Source organism: Oryctolagus cuniculus, chromosome 2, assembly GCF_964237555.1.
Source record: "Oryctolagus cuniculus chromosome 2, mOryCun1.1, whole genome shotgun sequence".
NCBI classification, from domain to species: Eukaryota; Metazoa; Chordata; class Mammalia; order Lagomorpha; family Leporidae; genus Oryctolagus; species Oryctolagus cuniculus.
The window spans coordinates 115,935,365-115,951,854 of NC_091433.1; the positions used below are offsets into that span (position 1 = coordinate 115,935,365).

Below are 16,490 nucleotides of genomic sequence, written 5' to 3' on the forward strand. Positions count from 1 at the left end.
ACCACGCGATTCTTTTTTGATAAATAAATATTTTAAAGGGAGTCGACATATTGGAAAATCCGTTCTGTGCATCACCGTATGTGACTACTTCTGTACCTCTTGGCTGCCAGCAGCTTCTTGCTCGCTTGTGAAACTGAGACTTGTCCCCGGTTTGCCAGTCGCTTTGTAAATTGGTGTCTGCCACTAGAGGGCTCTGGACTCACCATGAGAACCGGCATCCCATATAGGCGCCGGTTCTAGTCCTGGCTGCTCCACTTCCCATCCAGCTATGCCCTGGGAAAGCAGTAGGAGATGGCCCAAGTGCTTGAGCCCCTGTACACGCGTGGGAGACTTGGAAGAAGCTCCTGGCTCGTGGCTTCGGATTGGCCCAGCCGCAGCCATTGTGGCCACTTGGAGAGTGAACCAGCAGATGGGAGACCTCTCTCTCTGTCTCTCCTCTCTGTAACTGCCTTTCATATAAATACATCTTTAAAAAGCAGAAGAGCAGAGCAGAGCCCGAGGGCAGGGTCCAGCTCCAGCCACACTCCTGTGGGACCTTGAACATCCTGACCCCTCCGAGCCTCGCTGTCACGTGCGGGCACAGCTCTGTTCCGAGCTCTCCGCGGGCAGGAGACCATCGCACGCTTGCACCTGCTGGGCGCCAGTCAGGGGCGCCACCTCCTTCCGGGAAAGCAGAGGGTCCTAAGCCTGCTCTTGGGAAAGGCGAGTGAGAGGATGGGGGCGGAGACCTTGCGCTCCGCACACCAGACTCCCGCCCCTTCCCCTCCCCGGCCCGTCCCACCCCGCCCCGGTGCCCGCTGCTGGTCCGCTCCCCGCCCCAACCCTGCTCTCTCCCCGGAGCCCCGCGGGGACCAGGTGTCCGGGCGACCCAGGATGCAGCCGCGGATCTGTCTCCTCCTGGCTGCGCAGCTCGCCGGTAAGACGCCAAGACTCACGGGCTGCGCGGGGCAGGGCCGGGTGGTCTGCGCCGGACGGAATTGAGAAGCGGCTGTGGTCCCGGTGAGGCATGCCACAGGCGAGGTCCCTAAGCAACACCGGGAGCTCTGTCCTCCAGTCCCTAGAGAGCCCGGGGATGGAGAGGAGGGGCACCCTTCTCTCCGCAGGAGTCTAGGGGCAGAAAGAGAGGGCGGGAGAAAGGAAGACAAGAGAGGTCAGGTCGGGAAAGCAGAGGAAATGTCTTTGTCCAGGGTCCCCGGGAGGATCTGCCCCGGCAAAGTCCAGCACTCAGTCTGGCCCTCGTGCCGGGCACTTCCGGCCCAGCATGCAGTGGACACATTCTCATTACCTCCCGGAAGCCTGGGTGGTGCGGGGGACACGGCTGCTGCCAGGTCTCAGTGCTGGCAGGGTGGGCTTCTGTGACCCCAACTCCCCCACAGTCCCTATTGTTGGGTGTCCTGGGCTGGGCGACTCACTACAGGCAGCCTTGCGGCCAGAATGTTGATCTTGGCACCCAGGCGAGGGTCTACACTGTCCTTCTGTCTAAGCCCGTACAGACCACCTTTGGAAGAAGCCCCTCACCCCCCAAACTGCCCACTAACCCGTGGTTGATTTGCTGTCAAGCCCCCAAAGCTGCAAACCAGCCATTCTGGAGAGAGAGGCCCGAGGCCTGGCGGCCCGGACTCCGACCCGCTGAATTCAGCGACGTCATTAAGTAGAAATGGGGCCATTCAGAGCCACTCAAGCTGTGGCCAGTCCTGGAAACAGCAGGTCCCTCCTAAGAGTGGAGTGGGTGGGCTACTGACAGGGTCACATGAGGCCACATGTGTGGTGTGGCAAGGCCTGGCTGTGCGTCCATCCCCAGAGGCGGAAGAGCGAGCAGACAGGAGAGAGACTCAGAGAGGCCCCAGGCCGTGTCCACCAGAGGGGGACATGCACACTCACAGCGCAGGCCTGGCACGATCGAGAAGTCACTCTGGCCTTTGCTTGGAAGGACTTCTTCGGGCATCTGTGTATTTGCGACTCGCTGAGCGCTTATGCTTGTGAGCCCATTACTTTGATCCCGCAGAGGATCACGGGGCTCCATGCTCGGTTCCGAGGCCCCACGGCCTGGGTGTGAAGCTTCATCCCTCAGCTGTGTGAGTTTTTGCTTCCTTGTGCAGAGAATGGGTGTGAAACGGTCTGTGCCCCCCACCCCGAGGCCTGGTGAGGGTTAAGTAAGATGATGCTTGTCCCATGCCCAGCAGAGCTCAATAAATGTAGTCATGTCCGAGCTCATTAAACACCCACAAGGAGTCAGTGACCCCCACAGTGAAGAAGCTCTGCTGCACCCCAAAAGTCAGACTGGCATCTGGGGACAAAGAGAAGGCCCAGCAGTCAGTGGGGGCCCTGCTGCCATTTCATTCTCCATGCAAGCAGAAGCTTAGAGTGGTCTGGGAGAGGAATCGCGTTCAAGTGCATTTCATCAGTGATTACGAAGGAAGCCATGAGGCCAGGAGTCTGAGCCGCCAGTACAGGCAGGGTTGTGACACAGGGCCCTGACTTGGGAAGCCAGCTCCTCCTGCACACCCACACACGCGCCAGGTCTGTGTCCCCTCTGCCTTGCTGCTCCTGTCTTGATCTGCAGGGTCTTTCTCTGCTCCACAGCCAAGCTTAAAGGCTCTCAGGTCAGACTGGGTTTGTTGGAGGCTCAGTGTCCGTGGCCTTGGGACCTGTGTTGCTCCTTCTCTTTGAGATTTTATTTCCTGCCAGGAACAACCCCTGAGATGGGGGAGAGGGCTTCCTTCCTTTCCCCTTTCTTTTTAAATATTTATTTTATTTATTTGAAAGGCAGAGTTAGAAAAAGATCTTCCATCCACTAGTTCACTCCCCAAATGGCCGCAACAGCTAGATTTGGGCTAGGCCAAAGCCAGGAGCCTGGAACTCCATCCAGGTCTCCCACGTGGGTGCAGGGATCCAACCACTTGGGCCATCTTCTACTGCTTTCCCAGGCCATAGCTAGAGCAGCCAGGACTTGAACCAGTGCGCATATGGGATGCTGGCATCGCAGGCAGCAGCTTAACCCAACGCTGTGCTATAGTACCAGCACCGTTTCTATCTTTCTAAGCCTCAGAGGCGTGCAGGACAATAGCACCAAGCTACTCCTACACAGAGAGGAGAGAGAGGCTGGGTGACCTGTGTGAGGTCCCACAGCTGGTCCTGGGCAGAGGCTGGGTTCAAGGCCAAGCTGTGGGTCCTCCTCTAGTTCTTCATGAATGAGCCCCTGCCTTCCAGGCGCTCTCCCTCAAAGATTAAAATAGACTACCCCACCCCTGGGAACACGGACCCAGTGACTGCCGGGCTGGGCAGTGGCAGGCTGTTAATTTTGTCTACCAGGGGACAATGAGATCCTTCTGCCGTCTGTCCGGAAATGGTGGCTAGTCCTCTTCAAGGTTGATCAGACCAGCCGTGTGCACTGCCTGTGCCCCTGAGCTTGTCCTGGGTCTCAGTCAGCAGCATAGAGTCTTTGGGAAGTCTTGACTTAGAGTGACCCCCGGGCAAGGTAAAAGGCAGCCTGCATCGGCTTCACGCTTTAAATTCATGGATTTGAATCCTGGGCCACTCAGTATCTGTAAATGAGATCCCGAACTAGTAATTTAATGCCTCAGTTTCCTCATCCACATAATGGGGACAAAAATTCTGAAGCCAAGGTCTGGGCTTGTAGCAGGTTAAGCTGCTGCTTGGGACACCCTCATCCCATATCAGAGTGCTGGTTCGAGTCCCAGCTACTCTGCTACCAATCCAGCTCCCTGCTAATGCACCTGGGAAGCAGCAGATGATGGCTCAGTACTTGGACCCCTGCCACCCACATAAGACACATACATGGGATTCCAGGCTCCTGGCACTGACCTGGCCCAGCCTTGGCTTTTGCAGCCATTTGGGGACTGAACCAGCAGATGGAAGATCTCTCTGTCTCTGTCTTCTCTATCTCTGTGTGTGTTTGTGTGTGTGTCTCTCTCTTTCACTCTCTCTCTCTCTCTCTGCCTTTCAAATAAATAAATATTCTAAAAAATTCTGATATCAGAGGCAAGGGTTTGGGCCTAGGGAGTAAGAAGATATCTTGTAGGGTTAGGGTTTAGTCTCTGATTGAGACACTGGCATCCCTTATCAGAGCACCAGTTTGAGTCCCACCTGCTCCGCTTCTGGTCCAGCTGCCTGCTAAGGTTCCTAGGAAAGCTGTGGAAGATAGTCCAAGTACTTGGAACCCTGCCACCCATTTGGGAGACCAAGATAGAATTCCAGGGTCCTGGCTTCGACCTGGTTCCAGCAAAGGTAGCCATCAGTGGACAGACGATCTCTGTCTCCTCTTTCTCTGTCACTCTGCCTTTCAAATAATTAAAATAAATCTTTTTTTTTTAAAAGGATACCAGCTGGATGCCTGTATCTCAAATTAGAGTTTCTAGGTTGGAGTCCTAGGTCCACTCCTGATTCCAGCTCCTGCACACACTGAGGCAGAAGGGGATGGCTCGCATAGTTCAGTCCTGCCACCCACTTGAGAGACATGGATCGAGTTCCTGGCACCCGGCTTCAGCCGGCCCCACCCCAGCTGTTGCAGGCAGCTGTTGTTGGGAAGTGAACTAGCAAATGGGAACCCTCTGTCTGTCTGTGTTTCTGCCTCTCAAATAAAATAAACAAAAATAGGTTTTGATCCTTAAACCAGTTTGAGAAGTGGTTGAGATAATTTTTGTGATCAAAAAATGGCAGCTCTCTCTGGTCCATTTCACAAAACTGGACTTGGCATTTGGGTCTGGTCTCCTGGCAGCTGACAGGGACATGAGTTCTGAGTCTAGGAGCCCGCAGCTTCATTTGACACAGTCCCTGGACCCTGGCATTGGGCACGCTCTTGCATGGTTTCTCTGTGACACTTGATTCAGTGTGGCTCCGAGACCCGGTAACTGTGCTGATGTGGTCTCTCTTCCTCTGGCTCCTCCCAGCTGTCCACGGCAGCACAACCCTGCAGCAGACCCCTGAGGCCATCATGGTTCAGACGAATGAAACGGTGATGCTGTACTGCACCTGCCCTAGTGCGACTGTCTTCTGGCTGCGACAGCGCCGGGTCCTAAGCAAGGACAGTGACCTCGAGTTCCTGGCCTCATGGCATCCCGAGAAAGGGACTACACTTGGCACGGGGGTGGAAAAGGAGAAGCTGACTGTGTCTCGAGAGACAACCCGGTCTGTTCTCAGTCTCACAAGCGTGGAGCCTGCAGACACTGGCGTCTACTTCTGCATGACCGTCGGGTCTCCCGCACTCACCTTCGGGAAGGGAACTCAGCTGACAGTGGGTAAGAATCAGGCCTGATCCTATAACGAGCGTTGAGCACCTACTGTACGCCGGTACCCCACTTGTTCCCAGCAAGCCCCACGCTGCTGCCGTGATCATTAGCACTGCTGCCAACTGTATCAAAGGCTGTGTGTTGAGACTCACCCAGGCCAGGCGCCTACAGGTGTTGGCATGTTTATCTCACTGAAGCTGCTGCCTACGATGGCAGGGGGCGTACAGGGTTCCCATTTTAGAAGGGAATCAGATGAGATCGAAAGATGGGTTTGGGGCTAATCCTCCGCCTAGCGGCGCCGGCACACCGGGTTCTAGTCCCGGTCGGGGCGCCGGATCCTGTCCCAGTTGCCCCTCTTCCAGGCCAGCTCTCTGCTGTGGCCAGGGAGTACAGTGGAGGATGGCCCAGGTGCTTGGGCCCTGCACCCCATGGGAGACCAGGAAAAGCACCTGGCTCCTGGCTCCTGCCATTGGATCAGCGCGGTGCGCCGGCCACAGCGTGCCAGCCGCGGCAGCCATTGGAGGGTGAACCAACGGCAAAAGGAAGACCTTTCTCTCTGTCCACTCTGCCTGTCAAAAAAAAAAAAAAAAAAAAAAAAAAAAAAAGAAAGAAAGAAAGAAAGATGGGTTTGAACCAGAGATGGCCAAAGGCAGTGCTGCCCTTCAGGCCTCATCAGAGCCGCCTGAGGCTGTGGCCACACTGGGCCGAGTCCCCAGGCCTGCCAGTGGTTTCAGAAATCCCTTGAGTGTGCAGGCGGGGTAAAAGGGGGTTCTTGAAGCCCTGCCATGCTCCGTGAGTGCTTTCCCAAAGAAGTGAGGAGCAGGTGCACGCCCCTTCCCCACGGAGGCCTGCAGCTCGAACCCACTCCCCGAGCTCAGGGAGGGCCTTGGCTTTCTCATCTGCGTCGCGAGGCTGCCGGGACCTCTGTGTGAGGCCGCAGTCCTGGGACAGGTCAGCACGGCAGTGGAAATGTGTTGCGAGCCGTAAGTGCAATTTTAAATTTCCCGATAGCCGTGTTATACAAAAGGAACAAGTGAAATGAGCTTGCACCATCTATTTTTCTTCACCCGGTTTATCAATAGGATTATCATTTCAACATGTAATCAGCGTGAGGATCACTAGACGGACTGACCTTGCTTTTTCCTACTGAGAGTTTGATGTGTGTTTTACACGTACAGAGTGCATTCCGACCGGCCCCACTGCAGGGGTCTCACGGGCCCCAGGCTGGCTTTAGCCTCTTCTCCAGCTTAACCTCTGGCCGGGTCAGCTGCCTACAGACCTCTCCCTCTGCTCTTCCGGGGCTACTGAGAGGGACCCCCAGAAACCAGGCTGCTCAGCAAGGGGAGGTGCAGGAAGACAAAACCAGCAGAGCCGTGCCTTTCACCAGCCTGGGCCTTCACCTGGAAGGCAGCGGGCGGGGGATAGATTCTGACAAGGCGTGGAAGGAGTCCGTGGTTCTCGTATTGACTCGTGGGCTTTGGGGGGCTTGGGATTTGGGTGTGGTTCCTGTTCTTGTCCCTCTAAGCCCTATAGCTGCCCAGTGCTGTGAGCTCAGGGTCTGAGAAAAGTGGGTCGTGAGAGACGCATGGCTGATTTTTTTCAGCCACATCCTACCACCTCCTCTACCAGCACCACCACACACTCCTGGTGTCCACGTTCCCAAACCCTGTGTACTGCTCGGCACCTCCCACACTGTGCACTTACCACCATCCCTTCTCCTCCAGGGGTGGGTTTCCTGGAGCCAGAGCCCACTTGTTGGGCCAGAAGATCGCTGCATTTAAAGTGTTCATTTCTTTATTTTTTTTCTTTTGATTTTATTTATTTATTTTCAGAGGAATAGTTACAGAGAGAGGGAGAGATAGAGAGAAAGGTCTTCCATCCACTGGTTCACTCCCCAAATGGCAGCAACAGCCAGAGCTGAGCCAGTCCAAAGACAGGAGCCAGGAGCTTCCTCCAGGCCCCCCATGAAGGTCCAAGAAACTGGGCCTTCCTCCACTACCCTCCCAGGCCATTAGCAGGCAGCTGGATCGGAAGTGGAGCAGCCGGGACTCAAACCGGCGCCCATATGAGATGCTGGTGCCACAGGCGGAGGCCTAGCCCACTACACCACAGCACCAGCCCCTATTTTTTATTTTTTGAAGGGGGCGGGGATAGAGAGAGAGAGAGAGAGTCTACTGTTCCTTCATTCCCCAAATGGCCACAACAATTGAAGCTACGCCTGGCTCTCCATCCAGGTCTCCCTCTTGGGCAGCAGCAGGGACTCGAGTACTCCAGATGTGCACCAGCAGGAAGCTGGAATCAGGAGTGGAGCCAGGACTCGAGCCCCAAAACACCCTCAGGTTGGAATGCAGGTGTCCCCCTGGGTGTCTTGGCCACTGCACCAACTGCCCGCCCCAGGTCAGTCATTTTAAGGGGGGGAAGCACAGATGGCACAGAAAGTGTTTAGAGAAAAGACAGGGCTTTTTCCAGGCCCCACAGACACACTGGGGGCTCAAAACGCCAGCCCCTTTCAAGGAAGACAGAGACGGGAAAGGTTGAACTGGGGTGTCAGGAGGAATGCAGGGGGCCTGGCTATGGGCAAGAAGCTGTTCAGTGGACCAAGCCCCTCCCAAGTCCCCAAGGCCCTGAGAGTCAGTGGAGCCGGTGCACCTCCCACCCCATTGCGAGGACTCCCTGTGTCCTCGAGTAAGAGTCAGGCCAAGAGAGAGGCTTCTGGGACTGTGAGGATGAAAATGGGTGATCCACCACCCCCTGCCACCAGCTCCTTGCTCTCAGGGCTGTTTGCTTCTTGCTGTACTTATCCTCAGGGCTGTGCTGCCCCAGGGCCTTGGTCCACCCAAGAAGTGTTTACGTATTCATCAGAAAATGCCTGTCCCCAAGGCAGTACAGCATGACTGACAGCACAGCTTCTAGAATCAAAGTTGTTTGGGTCAGACCCTGGCTCTGCTGATCCCTGGCCATCTCCCTTGGGGAAAATTCCCCCAGCTCTCCCAGGCCAGGCTTCTTCGGGAATAAAGGGGGAGCAACAGTGCCTACCCCAACAATAGACTTAGGCTGATGTGCGTGGCACTGTCTCTGGCACACAGCGGGAGCTCAGCACCCGTCCATTCAAGTTCAGGGTTCTTTCCAGAAACGGCACAAAGCAGGCAGAGCAGGTGGTGTTCGCTGCACTTCCCAGAGGCAGCTCAGGGGTCCAGGGGTCCGCTTTGAACCGGAAGAGGCCAGCCCCAATGTACCCTTCTGCTGGCTGCCAGTCCCTGTCCCCTTGACTCTCAGGTTCACACCTGTCCCTGTCCCTTGCAAGAATTTTGCAGAAAAATCGTTTCCAAGAGATCCGTTTCCTCCACTCACAAAGGTTGGTTTCTGTGGCACCCAGCACCCACCCCGTCCTCTACGTCTCAGAATTGCAGGTGTCTTCCTCCACCCTGTGGGCCCCTCCCACCACCCTCTGTGGAACCCAGGGGTGGCATGAGAGGAGTTGGCCCACCCTGAGCCAGAAGAGGGGCCTGACCTCTCGGCCCCCGGGGGCCAGTTCTTCTCATCTCTGGGACTCACGTTTGAAATGAAAGTTTAAAACTCAAGGTTTCTCTAGCGCTCTTCTATATGATTTTTTTTTTAAAAAGATTGATTTATTTATTTGAAAGGCAGAGTTACAGAGAGGCAGAAGCAGAGAGAAAGAGAAAGACAGAGAGGGAATCTTCCATCCAATGGTTCACTCCCCAAATGGCCACAATGGTCGGAGCTGTGCCAATCCGAAGCCAGGAGCCAGGAGCTTCTTCTGGGTCTCCCACGCGGGTGCAGGGGCCCAGGGACTTGGGCCATCTTCCACTGCTTTCCCAGGCCACAGCAGAGAGCTGGATCAGAAGTGGAGCAGCCGGGAAGTGGAGAACCAGCGCCCATATGGGATGCCGGCACTGCAGGTGGTGGCTTCGCCTGCTACACCACAGCGCCAGCCCCACTCTATGATTTTTAAAAGGTGTCTGAGAAGGAAAGCAAATCTCCACCCAGGCACCCAGTGTGGTGCTTTGTATGAGGAAAGGACGCCACCTCTTTTCTAGAATCTTCTTCCACCTGCTGAGAGGTTGGCAAGGTGGGCTGAGGGGCTGGTCATGCCAAGGACTTGGGGTCACAGCTTCAACTTGGGGTCTTCAGCCAGGGGTCGCTCTGTGTGCTGCACACTTTGCTGGATCCTCAGAGCTGTGCTGGGAAGGGGGGGGGGCTCATGTTTACTTCAGCAGGTGGGGACACTGAGGCACAGAAAAGTGTGATGATTTGCCCCAGCTCACACAGCAGCTAACTGGGCAGCCGGGCTCTGGTCAGGTCCAGTGGCTCCAGGGTCCCTCTCTCTAGAACACCAAGCTGACCCCCATCCTTGGGTCCTAGTTATATCGACGAGAACGCAGATCACAAATGCTCGTGCCCCGCAGCCTTCGAGCCCTGTCGGAGCCTGGGTGGGGCACGGCTGTGAGGATGCGAGGCGCGCCATTCTGGGCTGGCCTCTGCGTCCCTGCTCCTTACCTGACCGAGGGGTGCATTCTCCTTTCTCTCCATAGTTCACATGTTTCCCACCACTGCCCAGCCCACCAAGAAGTCCACCCCCAAGAAGAGAGTGTGCCGGTTCCCCAACCCAGTGACCCAGAAGGGTGAGTTCTCTTGTTCCCCTGCACCTGCACCCTCAAAACCAGGCAAGCAGCTTCTTCTCTCCCTCTTTCCACCAGCATTTGCCAAGTGTTGACCCTGTCGCCTGCTCTGCAGCCTGAGCTGGGGTTGGAAGGGGCACTGAGCAGGACAGTCATTCGCTGATTGGAGGACGGGCTTGCAACTCCTCGCAGGACCAAATGTAATGGACGGTGTGTCCACCCGAACACTCGCACTCGAATGTTCGTAGAAGCAGTATTCATAATAACCCAAGAGCAGAAACTGCCCAGATAGCCACCAGCTAATGAGTGGGCTAACAACAAGACATACACCCATTGCAATGGACTATCACTTGGCTGTAATAAAGACTTAGATGCTGGTTCTGCCATCGCACGGATGAGCCTGAGTGAAAGAAGCCACTCACCAAAGACTAGGTGTTTTATGATCCCATTGGCCTGAAATGTCCAGAACACACATTCTGCAGAGGCAGGAAGTAGATTAAGGCTGGAGGGATGGGGAGAGAGATGGGAGTGACTCCCAATGGGCACGGGGTTTATTTGGCTAGGGAGGGATGAATGTGTTCTACAATTAGACTTGGATATGCTTGCACAACTCCGTTAATATACTAAAAGCCATTAAATTGTATACTTCATTTTTTATTTTTGTTCCTTTATTTGAGAGACAGGCACTCTCCAAATACCTAAGGGCTGGCAGCAAATTCAAACCCAGGCACTCTGATATAGGACACATGGCATGTTAACTGGTGCCTTAACCACCAAGCCACATGTCCCCCCTCCACCAAATTATACATTTTTAATCTGGTGGAATTTATGGTATGTAAGTTATATTTCAATGATGCTGTTATGCAAGAAAAACAGCCTAAAGAATCAGCACATTAAATTTTTCCAGTTTTGATGCCTAACAGAGGCACCAACACAGATTAGGGACTTAATATATATTTGTTAATGAATGGACAAACTTCCCTCTGTGTGCTATAGGCACCAGGCACCTCAGCCAGAGTTGGCACATACAGTTTCCTTGAACCCATCAGCCCAAAAATACTGATCGCAACCCCCCCTAAGGGTTACTGGTGAAAAACAGCAAGTGCCATCTGCTGCCACCCCCAGAACAAACCACAAGCGGTCCCCCCACCAGGGCTGCCTCGGGCTTGGGTTGCTGTGTCTTAAGGATGCCAGGTGCAGAAATCATCTGAGGAGGGGCACCCAGCAGGTGGGGGAGGGAAGCTGCCACAAGGGGAGGGCACCAGACAGGCAACAGCAGAACCCTGGGCAGAGGGCCCAGTCTCAGGCAACAGCAAGATGGGGATACATAAGCCTGTTTGATAAAGTGCCAGGATGCTTCTAGAAGTTTGTGGAAAATAGAATGAGAAGGTAAGTTTATGTTGGTGCAAAAAGTTTTTGGAATCCATGCATACAAGGGGTCTCTAGCAATTTCATGAAAAGTGAATGTTATAAAAAACTATCCATGGACGTGCCTTTCAAATAAATAAATAAATGGACATGGTCTATGGTTTGGTAATTCCCATTTTCAGTGTCTGCCTCAGGAAGGCACTTGGGCAAGGCAGCACGCCACAATGTGCTCAGTAGCTATTGGTAAAACACAGCAAACAACCCCTGTTCCCCGGTAGTGAAATGACCCATAGTACATCCATGCTGGCCAGTGCTGCTCTTCTGGATGAAAAGAATATGTGGCCCGATTGTGCGAAGGAAAAAGAGCCAGTGGCAGAGCAATTTGGATGGCATAATTCACTGTATTAAAAAAAAAAAAAACTCTACGTATCCATGGAGATTATTCTGTATAAATACAAAGAGAAAGCTAACAGATGAACAGTGGTGGTTCCTTCCAGAAGGAGTAAGGATGTCAAAGTCCACTCTGATCCCATATCAGCTATTGCTTGGGAAATGAAAAGATTTTTTTTTTTTTTTGGACAGGCAGAGTGGACAGTGAGAGAGAGAGACAGAAAGGTCTTCTTTTTGCCGTTGGTTCACCCTCCAATGGCCACCGCGGCTGGCGCGCTACAGCCGGTGCACCGCGCTGATCCGATGGCAGGAGCCAGGAGCCAGGTGCTTCTCCTGGTCTCCCATGGGGTGCAGGGCCCAAGCACTTGGGCCATCCTCCACTGCACTCCCTGGCCACAGCAGAGAGCTGGCCTGGAAGAGGGGCAACCGGGACAGAATCCGGTGCCCTGACCGGGACTAGAACCTGGTGTGCCGGCGCCGCGAGGCGGAGGATTAGCCTGTTGAGCCACGACGCCGGCCCTGGAAATGAAAAGATTTTTAATCAACAAAGAAAAATCCTATTATAAGGCATGAGCATTGTCCACCTGCTTTGAACATAAATAGCTCCGGAATTTAATTCATGTTTAAAAGGTGGATGTGAGCCATGAAATTTTATATGCAAAATGATCTCAGCGATATGTGAGGTGCGTAGAGAAAACTCAGAAGGAGAGACACAGGAGGGCCCTGCACGTCTGCTGAGCCCCCCACTTCAGAGGGAGAACGTCTGAAGCAAGCTGTGACGTGTTGCCTGTGTGCGCGGTGACGTCAGCCTGCTTCGTCGCATCTGTCCTGAGCACACACACACTTTGTTCGTGTCCCTGTTCCCTAAATACTGTAACAGCTGTTGACACAGCACCTACATTATAGCAGGTAGGATCTGCAGCCTGAAGCACACAGGAGGATGTGCGTGGAGGTGATGCAGATGCCATGCCGGCTTATACAAGAGACTGTGCTTCCAGGGATTTGGGTATCCAAGGCGGTGGGGTCCTATAACCAGTCCCAAGGATGCCGACTGGTCACCAGGATGCGGATGGCGGTGTCTCTGGGAGGGGGCCTTCCAGCTGACTCTCTCTGTTTGAATTTCCGTCCATGTCTCAAATGTTTGGAGTCGAGAACGAGTTGTGTGTGTCTCTTCCAGGCTTGCCCTGTGGCCCCCTCATCCTCTGCCTGCTGGTGGCCGGCGTCCTGGTTCTGCTGGTATCCCTGGGTGTGGCCCTCCACCAGCACTGTGAGTTGTCCCCACTTGGTGGCCCCGTTGGCCGTTGGACATGTCCCTGGGGGTACTTTATTCCCTAGGGGAGCAGAGCAGGTGGTAGCCTGCTGGAAACTTGTCCCAGAAAAACTATGTTGATCCCCAAGGTGACTCTTGGCTCATGGTCATACAGCTCCAATCAGAAACCCTTCTGCCTTTGGAGTCAGACAAACCCAGTTACATCCAACACTGCTGCATGACGTCACCACCTTGGGTGTGTGCCTGGCCTGAGCCTCAGCTGCCTCCCAGGTTGCTCTTTGTAAAGTCCCAGCCAGAGAGCCCAGCCGTAGCGTGTGCCCCGTGGGAGGTAACGCATGTGAGCAGTTGACATCACAGCCCAGAGCCCAGAAGCAATTGCAGGGCTGGGGTAGGGGTAGGGAAGCTAGCAATCCTCGTGTTGATGAGGCTGCAGGGAAACTGGGACAGCTGCTGCTCTTGGCCACTCAGGATGGGATGGGTTCACAGCAAAGATGGGGCCGAGAGCTCAGAGCCCCAAGTCCATCCCTGGCTCTTCTCTCGCTGTGTGCCACCTCGAGCAAGTTGGGTGTCCTCTCCATGCTCCTATAAATGGGACGGACAGCAAGGACCAGTGGCTCTCCCCTCGTATAGGTCACATACCGCTTTGAATAGCTGACGGCAACTGTGAACCCCGTGCCCGGAGTAGTGCACCTGCTTGTGTAAGCCGTTAGCCTCATCACACAAAGGAGTCTGTACCCTCCTTGAGAACCCCAGTAAAGATCAGTGTTCTGCAAACCTATCTGATCAAGGACATCACCAGGAAAAAGTTGAGATACTGTGACTACCGTACTTAGTTAATGTATTTATTTAATGTATCCTGGATGTTCAAATATGTACTCCAAAGATAAAAAGTCAACAAGGAAGAGATAGACGTGTCAGTAGACTTGCTTGTATTTCCCTCCTATGTCCCAGCAGGCAGCCCTGCTCACCCTGTGAGTACCTGTGCTCTGCTGAGACCGCCCATCTGCTGGGCCGCCAATTCTTCCCTTAAAAAAGAAAAAAAGAATTTACTTATGTATTCAAAAGGCAGAATGATGGAGAGAGAAGGAGGGGGGGGGGGAGAGAGAGAATCTTCGATCCACTAGTTCACCCCCTAAGTGGCCACAATGGCCAGGGGTGAGCCAGACCTAAGCCAGGAGCCAGGACCCCACCGGGCAGGACTGGAAGTGGAGCAACTGGCTTAACCCACTGGCCCACAGTGCCGGCCCCTTGATCTCTCATTTCTGACCTGCTCTGAAGGGCGAGAGAGCAAGCTGAAGGACACACACTCTGGGGCAGATTAGTTTTGATTCTGGCTTCTCTGCTTACGAGCTGGGTGTCTTTGGATGAGTAACTCAGAGACTCACTCCCTCCATGCCTCAGTTTCCCCATTTATAAAATAGAGATCGAAGTCCCGTCCAGCTCATAGGTTCCCAGTGAAAGTAAAGGAAGTTGAAATGTGTGACGTGTTTAGGACAGCGCCGGGCACCAGGAAAGAGATCTGAGGTGTTGGCTGCCCCCCCACCCCCTCCTTCTCCTCCTTGTCTCTGGGCCCTGCCGCCGGTGGCCCACGGCCCACGCTGACTGCCTACCCTTGCTTTCCTCCTCCAGGCCTGCAGAGGAGAGCACGGCTACACTTCATGAAACAGTAAGTGTGGGAAGGGGGTGTGGCTCAGACCAGTGTGAGGCTTCCCTGGGGAGCTCTGCTCACAGCCTCCCGCCCTGCCACAGCCAGGGCCCCCCCACCCCCGACAGATTTCACCTTCAAAACAATCAGAGACAGGGCTCTGGAAGATACAACCTCCACAGACAGACCAACCGGTCATTTAGGTGCATTCCACACGCACGGCCTTCGGCTCGGAGCTCTCCTGAGGACAGCAATCCCCCTTCACAGGCATGGAGTTCCGCAGGGCCCCCCCGCCCCGCCCCGAGCTCGTGAGACAGGAGGGGCCTTCCTCCACCTCGCAGATCAGTGGCGAGGCAGGTGCATCCACCCCAAGGCCAGCCTTCCCCACCAGCAGTTCATTCCTTTCCCGGGAGAGCTGCCTGTGTCCCAGCTGCCACCCTCCACCCATGGGTTCCCACAGGCTGAGCCTCACAGCACGGAGGCTGGAAAGCTCTCAGGAGGCCCCGTGAGCTGTGGGGGCCCAGACCGAGGCCGTGCAAGGCCGGTAATGAGCGGAGGCTACGGCTACTCCTGGCCCCGGGCCACAGGCCGAGTTTTTGGATTCAGTTTTTCTCCCTCAAAGCAGAGACCTTGTCACCTCTGCCCCTTCGTGCATTCCATTGGCTCCTGAGAACAGCCATGTATTCCGTATAGAAATGATTGGGGGCAGACAGACGCAGCTTCAGCTGGAAGAGGGTCCCAGGGCCCTGAGCACCACAGCTCCACTGTAAGCCCACCTGGGACGCAGTGGAGCCGGGGAAGGGGGTCGGCGCAGGCCCTGAGCCCACCTCGTACTCTCTGTGTTAGCAATGCTCCTACCTTTTGTCTGGGTTCGCACCTACCTGTAAGATGTCATTTGAACAAAAGGGTTTGTGGCTAAAGAAAAAAAGTTTGAAAACCACCTCAGGTGTGGCTCTCATGATCCAGCTGTAGATAAGGCAGCCCCACGGGCCTCGCAAGGAGCCGCTGGGGATTCGGGGTGCCTCAGGAGCGAGGTGCCACCAGCCTGTCACCGTGTCCACCAGCAGCCAGTTCCTGCTGGCCCCAGGGTGTGCATTTGTGGGTGGCTCTTCTTAGCCGGTACTGCAGGAAGTAACACTATTCAAAGCTAGAGTTATTTGGGCTACCCTTTTTTTTTTAAAGCTTTTTAATTTTTTTACAGAGAAAGATAGGCCCTAAAAACACACTAGCACAAGGCTGTTGGCTGCAGGCTACTTGGGGAGACCCCTCGCCCTCATGGGCTGTGCCTCTCTGTTACAGGAAATCTAGAATCATCTGACTGGAAATAAGTGGTTTCATGACACACTGTTGTTTTCAGGTTTTACAGATGAACAATGAGTCCCTCTCTCATGTCCTGCTGTAAAAAGACACTGACCAGTGGCTGGTGCTGTGACGTAGCGGGTAAAGCCACCACCGGCAGTGCCAGCATCCCATATGGGTGCCGGTTCGAATCCCAGCTGCTCCACTTCCTATCTGGTTCTCTGCCATGGCCTGGGCAAGCAGTAGAAGATGGCCCAAGTCCTTGGGCCCCTGCACCCACGTGGGAGACCCAGAAGAAGCTCCTGGCTCCTGGCTTCGGATCAGTTCAGCTCTGGCCATTGTGGCCTGTAGCCATTTGGGGAGTGAACCAATGGATGGAAGATCTCTCTCTCTCTCTCTCTCTCTCTCTCTCTCTGCCTCTCTGTAATTCTGCATTTCAAATAAATAAGTAAATCTTTAAAAAAAAATAAAGCAGTAATGAGCAAGATCGGGAAACATGAGCGAGAAGGGACACATTGCGCCGTGGGGACAGAGGGGACCCGCTGCAACCACCTGCTGCTCACTGTCGCCAGTTCTCATGCATGTATACGCGTTTTCAGCCGGCCTTGGAGAATCTGAGGGAGAAGGCA

General features: G+C 54.5%; 1 protein-coding gene across 2 annotated transcripts; it reads left to right on the top strand.

The window, feature by feature from the left end:
- The first annotated feature begins 786 nt into the window (after window positions 1-786).
- CD8B (CD8 subunit beta) lies at window positions 787-16,332 on the top strand. Of its 2 annotated transcripts, XM_070069686.1 has the most exons (7): window positions 787-916; window positions 4,911-5,258; window positions 7,484-7,646; window positions 9,803-9,892; window positions 12,825-12,914; window positions 14,547-14,583; window positions 15,920-16,332. In XM_070069686.1, exons 1-7 carry the CDS (start codon window positions 874-876, stop codon window positions 15,962-15,964), a joined length of 816 nt encoding a protein of 271 aa, XP_069925787.1. In that variant the 5' UTR covers window positions 787-873; the 3' UTR covers window positions 15,965-16,332. The 2 variants fall into 2 exon arrangements, with proteins under 2 accessions (XP_069925787.1, XP_008252370.1); XM_008254148.4 differs by lacking the exon at window positions 7,484-7,646.
- Window positions 16,333-16,490: the final 158 nt, after the last annotated feature.

Bases quoted from the DNA above. Each gene is read 5' to 3' on its own strand.
- CD8B (XM_070069686.1), top strand. From the start codon at position 874: ATGCAGCCGCGGATCTGTCTCCTCCTGGCTGCGCAGCTCGCCG. The intron at 7,647-9,802 runs GTCAGTCATTTT...TTCTCTCCATAG, and splicing joins GCACCAACTGCCCGCCCCAG to TTCACATGTTTCCCACCACT. The intron at 14,584-15,919 runs GTAAGTGTGGGA...TGTTGTTTTCAG, and splicing joins CGGCTACACTTCATGAAACA to GTTTTACAGATGAACAATGA.